The 10004-nt window shown below is 43.9% G+C and overlaps 1 protein-coding gene across 1 annotated transcript; it reads right to left on the reverse strand.

Annotated features, from left to right (window-relative positions):
* Positions 1-1512: 1512 nt before the first annotated feature.
* LOC132568451 (carbonyl reductase [NADPH] 1-like) lies at positions 1513-9791 on the reverse strand. Its single transcript, XM_060234277.1, has 3 exons — positions 9468-9791; positions 4245-4352; positions 1513-3174 (listed from the first exon to the last, which is right to left on the reverse strand). The coding sequence occupies exons 1-3, from the start codon at positions 9751-9753 to the stop codon at positions 2738-2740; spliced, it is 831 nt and encodes a 276-aa protein (XP_060090260.1). The 5' UTR covers positions 9754-9791; the 3' UTR covers positions 1513-2737.
* Between the last annotated feature and the right edge of the window lie 213 nt (positions 9792-10004).

The following is a 10004-nucleotide window of genomic DNA, read 5'->3' on the forward strand; positions in this document are numbered from 1 at the left end:
TGAGGGGATTGTGGCTGCTCTGGGCCCCAAGTTATATAGAGAATGAACAGTTTTGACAATGTGCGCCAATAGTAACTTTTCTACCATTTTGGGGGCCTTGAGGTTATTGATTCTTTAAGTACTTCACGCGGAGGATCTAGATGGTTTGTGGAAGTCTATTGCATCTATTTCAATGGAACTTTCAAGAAAATGTGGTAATAGTATTGCTGGCCTTTTTGTTTTTCAAATAATGCATGAGATTTTTTTTAACCATGAGTGATATTAAGGCTGCACTTGATAGCCACAGACCACCATTATATGCAAATATCTCAATAGCATGTGAAACTGTTGCTATATAAAAAATTCCATGCTACTAGAACACCAAATTCAAAACTGAGTTGAGTTCCCTACAGTAGAACTGTAACTAGAGAAACAGCTGTGTTCCTTCCACCAAAAAGATCACTGGACACATTTTATTTCTGAAAATTGCTTCTTTCTGTGTTAGAAGACAGTATTTTCCCTCAAAACTCATAGCTAGCCAGTGTTCTGCAAAGATCAATTAACAAAGAACCTTATATATGATCATACAATATTGCTCACAGCCTGGAACCAATATATCTGAAGGACCATGTCCCTTCATTATCTACCCATATACCAGTCAGATTCTTTTATTTATTTTCATAGAATTATATAGTTTATACCCTATCTCTCCCCCAATAGGTACTCAAAGCAGCTTACACAGTTCTTCTCACCATCATTTTACCCTCCAATAAGGTAAATGAAGTGCATCTGATTGGCCAAAGGTCACCCAGCAAGCTTTCATAGTAGCACAGGGATATGAAGGGTCTCCCAGATCCTAGTCTAGCCACTACACCACACTGGCTATCTTTTAGCTATCAACCACCAATCATACACCCAACCTTGCTTGTTTGTGATTTACTAGAACATATTCCTTTTATAGTGGCTCTCACTATGAGAGTCCCTCATAGTGGTAAAAGGGAGAGTTCTTTTTGGCGGATTTTAGAAAGCAGTGTAAGGCTGTTTTATTTGCCAGGGTATTTAGTGGAATACGAGAACTGCAGCACAGGATATTTTGGTGGTGTATATTTACAAATGAATTTCACTGAAGCAATAGTTTTAATAGAACAAATTGTACATTTCCTTAAGGCCAAAATAAAAAGATAGGATATAGTAAATAAATCAAAACAACTTTTAAATATGGTTAGAATTCTACATGCAGGGCTCTCCTTTTCATTCTATGGAAGCAATATCTTGTTTAAAACCAATGTTTCCCACAGTTCCTCCAGCTGTAGTTTATCAAAGTACATGTCATCATAACCTTTCTCCGAATGTGTTTTATGTAACATGTAGCATTTTGACCTCATAGAGTAAATTATTATGCAAAGTTGCCCCAGCACGAGCCCAGTGAAATCAAGAGGTTTAAGAGTGAAGTAACTCTGCATAGGATTACACTGCTAATATCTTCTTTACTCACAAAAGTGGCAGGTTACAGAATAAGACTATTAGCCAATGGACAGTTTAAAATTATTTTATTTCTAATTAAAAGCCTGGGTTTTTCTTCCTTATATAAAAATGAGAAAACAACAGATTGGACAGCTTCCCAGTGACTTTTACATAATCAAGCGCAAAAATGCTGAATCACAATGAGTAAGTTAAATACATAACAAATGAAGGCCTATTCACTTGGGAAAAGCACTCTCTCCACTTGGATTATTTTAAATTACCTTTCCCTGGGGAGGTGCAGAGATTTGTTTCTACAACATTTGAGCATTTTGTCATCTCACAAGCTTGGCTCATTTGCCATATTTTACTCCTCTTCTCCAGTATTGTGCTGCAAGCTTCCTATCTTGAAAGGAAGACTATGGTTTTTACCAATATGCTATCAATATCAATATGCATCTTAAATCTATACACCAGTTGCAGTTAGGTTAAGTATTAAAATAACATTTTGCATATAACAATTTTCACAGGGATTGTTTTACATAAAGGGTCATCTTCCTTTTAGATAATTATGGTATTTTCTTTTTTAACATTTGCTGTTTAACAAACATCAAACATTACTGCACATTGTATATGCAAATAACTATATATGGGCATATCTTTTAATAGAATGATTTAATATATTAAAGACTGGTCCATTAATTTTAGATTGAATCTAATATATTCAGACTTTCTTCTTATGCTATAAAATTGTATGTTTATTTTTCCAGACGAATATGTGTTTCACCGCACCCCAGCACTGAAGTGTGCATCTCCAGAAGCATAACTGTGTTTGAGTAGTCTCCATTTCGTAAGGCTAATTCTCCTTGTTCCCTCAAAATATGCAAAAATATCACTAAATCAATTATTTTTATTTTCTAATTTGCATATTCATTTTTATGTAAGTTTTGAATTAATACATTACAGAAAACAACATTGACAGAGAAAAGTGACACATACATATATTTTCTAGCTCTTGGTTTGGCACAGTCACATTAAGAAAAAATCAATGTAACTTAAGATATTTACTGAGATTCTGGACACTGTGACTGCAAGCAGAAGAAGCTGCACAGGTGTTTTAAAAACAACACATATGAAGTTCTACACATTATGTGATGGTTGTATGCAGGTCTCTCTCTCCACTGCAGCCTGGTGTATTTAAGCTATGGATACCTGTGGCTGCAGCTGGAGTGCTCTTTCTGGATTGAGCCAGGATTCTAAGATCTCCAGGGTGCATACACAGAAATAGTAAAGGCAGTTACCATGGCTGTACTTTCTTTTCATGAACAAATTGGCCATGAGGTTTATCAGCACCAAGTGGTAACAGGGCTAAATAAACTGGAGTCTCAGCTCCCTCATCAGGAGTTTTGGGAGCATTGGGACCAGCCATGTCAGTCCTGACCCACCCAGGGCAGCAGGCATTGAGTAGAATACCATCCAGTTGTCTTGTCTGATTCAGCAATTGTGCTTGAATTCTGGACAAGACCGTCACTCCAATTTTGGACACCCCATAAGCAGTATTTGGCCAACCCTCCTTCTCATGCACTCCCTTCTTGGTGTCCTCCACAAATTTCTTCATGAGTTTCACAAGCTCCTCTTCTGTAATCGTGTCACTGCGAAACTTCTGCTGTAGGGCTTGGCTGCACCCAGCCAGTGCTCGGACACTTGCAACACTGGACACATTCACAACCCTGGCTATTGGAAAGAAATACAGGACAGGAAGAAAGTTTATGGCCATATGCCACTAGTTATGACTCCCCAAATCCTGATGAAGTAAAGCTCAAAATGATTCTTTTGTTCAGGGTTGCGTTTACCAACCATAAAGAATATGGTTTCCTGAAGAAGCATGCTCTTCATGTTCACTGGGTGACTTTACAAACATTTTTGTACTGCAAAAACAATTCTGATATTGGGCTATCTACTCTTCCTGTTGTCTAGCAGTGTTATCATTGGATCATCTCTGAAGAAAGTTAATGTTAATGTGTGGAATGAATGGGCACTGCTAGCCAGAGACATCTACTACAAAGCAGCAGTTTGGATTAAATGATCTTTTGAGTTTTCTTCTGCTGCTTGAGTCTAATTTGTTGTGCATGTCTAAACATGGAGTTAGAACTTTATCTAGTGTTCAGAAAGGTAGGCAATACTAATTACTATTCTCTGTCCCTCATGATCCCTATGCTACTCAGGAGCAGATATTCATAAACCAACAGGTGTTCTGCAGACGGTGGGTAATCAGGACACACAGGGCTTGCTACTGAGGTTCAGGGCCAGAGTTAATAAATAATACATCAATACTAAAAGATTAGGAATCTTGAATAATGATTTCAATTAGAATCCCAAACAGGTTTACTTGGGGGTAAATTCATTCATTTCAATACTTCCAAGTTATGTTGCCACTTTGTTATGTTCCCTTGAAACCAGTAGGGTTAGCTAAGAAATACATGTGGTTAAGATCAGAAATGCAAGTGTACTTTCCTCTGTAGTCTAGGAGAGCAATCCTAAGAAGCTGGGTTGCAATCCTAACAACACTTTCCTGGGAGTAAGTCCCATAAAATACAATGGAACTTGCTTCTAAGTACAGCATCTGAGGACTGCTTTTTAAGAAATGGAAAAGCTTATTACTTTTAAACTAAAAACACAAGACTTCAAAAATTTCTTCTGTTATGGTTTTATCTACTGGCTGTTGCTGCATCCTACACGATAAAGGAAGGATTTACTTCTTTGGTGACAGCACAGTGATTTCTTTCCCATTGTAGTGCACTTACCATTAGGCTTCAGTAGAGGTAGCAACTCTGTGCAGACATCCTTCAATGCAAAAAAGTTTGTTCTCAGTGTGACTTCTACTTGTGTAGCAAATGGAGTTGTATCTGCAACTGGTTTTCAGATGGAGAGAGAAACAAAAGTAAGGACTAAACCTGAATAACTGAACTTCAAGTCCTAGCCCTGTCGGAGCGGGAGTAGCAGAGTGAGGGAGATGACTTGCCCGACACAGGGCTTCAGGAAAGAAAATCAGGCAGACACGTGCAACTAGTGCCAAAAGGTGTATTAACATATATACACGACAAGTGCTCTCTTGTGCAGTCTATACAATATCACCTCCACGGACAAAGTGCTTCGCCTAACCACCATCTCACAGGGAGAGACCTGTGTGATGCACACACAGATCATATATAGTCCAAGCAGCCAATCCTGGCCGTGCTGACTCAGCAGATTGCATCACTTGGCTTCTGCCGGCTCAAGCCGGTCTGCTGATCAGGTCACTGTGACCTAGCCTGGCAGCTAGATCACCAGCTGTCATACTGTAGCTGTCAGACTGGGTTTATGTAGATTCTTGCTCCAACACACCTCCTAATCTATTTAAACCCAGTGCACCAAAACACTTTACACAGTTTACATACATGTCCACCAGCAACATTACAGTTCATATTTACGTAGCTCGGAACCCTTTCCGGAATTCGTTCAGGAACTCATCATGATTGTAAAACACATCATCGTGTTCCTGTTCAGCCAGCTCTTTCAGACGCTTGGCTTCAGCCTCCTTCTCCCTTGCCTCGCACTCTGCCACCCAGGCTTTCCATTTCTTAGCCTTTTCTTTTAACATTTCCTCAAATCCGGGTGGGTCTGGATTGACAGTCAGAGTGACATAGGGACACTTGTACCTAGCGGGACGTTGGCCTTTGGTGGACCTGGCAGACACCCGTGGCCCTGTGCTTGGACCAGCTTTGTCTTCTTCGGGTTGCTCTGTTCCCACCTCCTGGGCTGGTTGCTCTGCCCCTGTAATTGGGTGTTGAACCTCCTGACTCTCACACTTTACCTCCAGTTCCTGCATTTGAGGCTCTGCCTCCTGACTCTGCTCGTCAGGCTCTGTGCCAGCATTCGGCTCACCTTCTCCAGCCCCACTGGGTGCCACCTCCTGGGCTGGAGTTCTGGGCTGCGCTCCAACATCGTTATCGCTACTTGGCAGCAGGACAAATTGTTTCTGCAAGGAGTGCAACCTTGGCCAGCTGCTTTTTTCATTGAACTGGGCACTCTTACTAAGTGTTATCTTGCTTTTGCTATTGCAGAAACGATAACACCTGGCCCTTGGCTTGTAGCCCAGAAAAATTAGGCTCTCTGCCCGGACATCCCCCTCCCCGCTACTCGTGGAGTGGATGCCAACCCGAGCCCGTGACCCAAAGACTTTTAAAGAACTCAAATCTGGGGTCTTGTTCAACAGTAACCTGTAAGGCACATTTTTCACAGTATTACACCAAACCCTATTTTGCAAAAAAACAGCTGCATGTATGGTTTCTGCCCAATAGGTCATTGGCAGTTGTGCATCCTCTAACATGCAATACATCACATTCTGCAATACAGCCCCATGCCCATTTTCTCGGGGCGTTGCCGGGTTCGTCAGACGGTGGGCGATGCCCTTGTTCTCCAGCCAACGTTTCATCTGGTTAGATAAGAATTCCCCCCCTCTGTCGGTTTGTACAGCTAGGAGATTAACCCCTAATTGTCTCTCCGCTGCTTTGACCCACTTGGTGAATGTCTTATACACCTCAGACTTATGCACCATGGTGAAAACCCACGCGTACCTCGTGTGGTCGTCGGTGGCCACCAAGCAGTATCTCCTCCCCGACAGACTCTTTGGCAATGGGCCAATAACGTCTAAATGGACTAGTTCCAGGGCTCGTGTGCTTTCCCTTGAGCTTTCTTTAGCAACAGCACACGCCTTGCTTTTGGTCTTCTTGCAGACCTGGCAATCCAAGTAACATTTGCAAGGATTTACTTTCAAACTAGGCACAAGCTCCAGGGTTTTCTTTAACGCCCTAAATCCGCAGTGCCCAAGTCTCCTATGGAGCAAATGTATACAATTATTGTGCACAGGCTCATTCGACACCTGAGCCACCTGGGCACAATCACTCTGGACCACATACAGTTTACCTTCCCTCTTTCCTGTCACAAGCAACTTTCCCCCACCTCCCAGGATTTTGCAGCAGGTTTTCTCAAATCTCACCTGGTATCCCTGGTCAAACAGTGTGCTAACACTCAACAGGTTAGACTGCAGTGAGGGTACATACAACACATTTTGCAACATACATTTCAGTGCAGGAAATTCCACATTGCCTGAGCAAACAGAATTGGCAGTGATCCCATCAGCCAATCTCACATACTTATGCTCAGGACTGTCAATGTTTTTCAACAACTCCTTCTCGCAGCAGAGATGGCTCGTTGCCCCGGAGTCTAAAATCCAAGCAGACCCTGTGCTCTCTACTGCAGACGTGACCAGCCGGGTTGCTTCCTCACACGGGCTGGCGGTCCTCCGCTCTCGCCGCACACGCCCCCGCCTCTTCTCCCTCTCAGGGCAAGCTCGGAGCAGGTGCTGCGACGACCCGCATCCATAGCAGCGACGGACTGCAAACGCAGTCGGCTCCACTTCCTCCACCTTCGGACGCCTGCCAGCAGCAAAAGCTGGCTCATTCTTGGCTGTCTTCCCGGACACACCGATAACAGCACGCTGCCCGGCCGACACCCCCGGACAGCTCACGGCCGCAATTCTCTCTTGGAAGTCAAGCAGGTGGGCACAGACGTATTCCATGGTCAGGGTCGCTACGTCCACCGTCTCCAGAGAAGTTATCAGGGGAGTGTACTCAGGTGGCAACGACGACAGCAAAATGTACACTCTGTCGTCTGGAGCTACAGTCTTGCCTCTTGCCTCCAGCTCAACGAAACAGTCCGTTAGCCGTTTGATGTGATCTTTCACACACCCTCCAGCCGGCATAACGGTGCGGAACATCCTCCTTGTCAAGGCCATGAGGGAACCAGCAGTGGTGCTAACATGCACCGCACTCAACGCGTCCCAGGCAGCCTTGGGAGTGTCCTTCCCTCGCACATAAACCAGCTGGTCATCTCCTATAGATAGCACTATGTTGGCCAGTGCCTTATCCGATAACACAGTCTCGGCAGGAGATAAGTCAGCAGGGGGGTTACTCACGAACAGCCATTGCCCTTCACGCTTGAGGTAGTGTTGCATTCTCAGGCTCCACACCGCGTAGTTGGCTGAGGTGAGCTTCTCAACGGCTACTCCAAGCTGTTGCTGAGCCATCGTGCCGACTCCTCCTCACAGCTGGCTGCCGACGTCCCTCTGGCTCTCAAACAGAGAACGGTGGTGCTTCTGTGTCCTTCACCGGCGTTCCTCGCCTCCGGCTCTTTCCAAACTCACAGTCAGCTCAACTCTCAACCCTCTCCTCCGCGCAGCGGAACCGCCCTGGGCCCATAACCCTGTCGGAGCGGGAGTAGCAGAGTGAGGGAGATGACTTGCCCGACACAGGGCTTCAGGAAAGAAAATCAGGCAGACACGTGCAACTAGTGCCAAAAGGTGTATTAACATATATACACGACAAGTGCTCTCTTGTGCAGTCTATACAATATCACCTCCACGGACAAAGTGCTTCGCCTAACCACCATCTCACAGGGAGAGACCTGTGTGATGCACACACAGATCATATATAGTCCAAGCAGCCAATCCTGGCCGTGCTGACTCAGCAGATTGCATCACTTGGCTTCTGCCGGCTCAAGCCGGTCTGCTGATCAGGTCACTGTGACCTAGCCTGGCAGCTAGATCACCAGCTGTCATACTGTAGCTGTCAGACTGGGTTTATGTAGATTCTTGCTCCAACAAGCCCATCTCTAATTCTACACTTAAAGTTATTTTGGGTATCAGTCATGATGTATTGCGTATGAGAAAGATGTACTTTGTCATAAATATTAAAGAGATTCTGAAAAGATGCAATAAGAGATGAAATTCTGTGTGAAATAGCAGCTTTAAAATAGTATAGGAAATGTCACATGACAAAACCCTTTTAGGTAACATCTCCAATCAGATCGAGAATGTAAACCAAGCCAAAATGTGGGTTTGGGATCATCTTTGTTAGAAAACAGTTTAACAAGGCTTTAAATTAATGTAAGAAGATCTTGCACTACACAGAGATGCAATGGAACTCTGAAACTATATTTCAAGAAAGGAAACCTTCCTTCAGTACTTCTGTTCTGCTCATTGTCCTTGCAATCAAAGTGGAAAAGGGAACAGCAGAAACTACCATGGAGAGACTGTCCAATTGATGAGAGAAAATACCAATGCTGTGATTTGGACATCACTTAGAATGTACGTCCTAAGCAGAGTTACATCCTTCCATGTCCACTGATACCAAAATAAAAAGAAGAGGAGATTTGATTTATACTGCACCCTTCATTGCCCAAAGGAGTCTCAGAGCGGCTTACAATCTCCTTTCCCTTCCCCTCCCTTCCCTACAACAGACACCCTGTGAGATAGGTGGGGCGGAGAGCTCTGACAGACACTGCTCTTTCCTGAACAGCTTCTGATAGTTATGACTGACCCAAGGTCACTCCAGCGGATGCATGTGGAGAAGTGGGGACTCAAATCCAGTTCTCCCAGATTAGAGTCTGAGCACTTAACTATTACACCAAACTGGCTCTCCCACTTTGAGGAGTGTAAATTTCCATTAACTTCAACTAAGAAGAGTATATGATTGCACTGTTAAGCTGCTCAAAATGCAGAATTATAGACTATCATATGTATGGTTTATACAGTCCTTGTATCAAACAACAGCTACAGCTCCATGATATGAACATATGAAGCTGCCTTATACTGAATCAGACCCTCGGTCCATAAAAGTCAGTATTGTCTTCTCAGACGGGCAGCGGCTCTCCAGGGTCTCAAGCTGAGGTTTTTCACACCTATTTGCCTGGGCCCTTTTTTTTTTGGAGATGCCAGGAATTGAACCTGGGACCTTCTGCTTCCCAAGCAGATGCTCTACCACTGAGCCACCATCCCTCCCCAGGTTGGGTAGCCATATTGATCCAAAGCAAAAGAACAAAGTTTAAATCCATGAACACAAAAGCTTATACCCAGAATTAAACTCTGTTGGTCTTGAGTCAAACTTTTCACTAAGCATCCGAGACAGCTTCTTCAGTCAGCATTTTACCTTTGAAAGCAATCCCTGCATTGTTGACGAGCACATTCAAGCCTCCATACTTCTCCTTCAGGAAGTCGCGCAGGCTTCGGATACTCTGCAAGTCATTGATGTCCAGCTGGTGGAAAAGCGGCTTCAGCCCTTCTGCTTGCAGCTCTGCCACTGCTGCCTTGCCCCTCTCCGCATCACGGGCTGTCAGGTACACATCTCCAGAGAACTGCTTGCACAGAGACCGCACAATAGCAAACCCAATGCCTTTGTTGGCTCCGGTCACCACAGCTACCGGAGTGCTGGACATTTTCCTTTCCAAACGGCTTCTAAAGCAGCTGCCTAGAAAAAAAAATATTAGAAGACGACATACAATTTATTACAACAAGAACAGTTAGGTTAAAAAAGCAACATGTTCTCTGTAACTAATAACTATTAATACATCTAAAAGCAAAGAACCATTCGCAGTCAGCATGCTAGAAAAGGAAACCGTTAACGCAGAAATTGGTGAGAAATAAACAGTATTTTAAGAAATAAGCGCCTAACCTGCCTCATCTTTGT

Source organism: Heteronotia binoei, chromosome 3 (genome assembly GCF_032191835.1).
Source record: "Heteronotia binoei isolate CCM8104 ecotype False Entrance Well chromosome 3, APGP_CSIRO_Hbin_v1, whole genome shotgun sequence".
NCBI lineage: Eukaryota > Metazoa > Chordata > Lepidosauria > Squamata > Gekkonidae > Heteronotia > Heteronotia binoei.

What these genes read in the sequence shown, in the direction of transcription:
- LOC132568451 (XM_060234277.1), bottom strand. Translation starts at nt 9,753, where the DNA reads ATGTCCAGCACTCCGGTAGCTGTGGTGACCGGAGCCAACAAAGGCATT. An exon ending in TGCAGGGATTGCTTTCAAAG is followed by an intron (nt 4,353 to 9,467) that starts GTAAAATGCTGA and finishes TCTGAAAACCAG; the next exon opens with TTGCAGATACAACTCCATTT. An exon ending in ACCTCTACTGAAGCCTAATG is followed by an intron (nt 3,175 to 4,244) that starts GTAAGTGCACTA and finishes TCTTTCCAATAG; the next exon opens with CCAGGGTTGTGAATGTGTCC.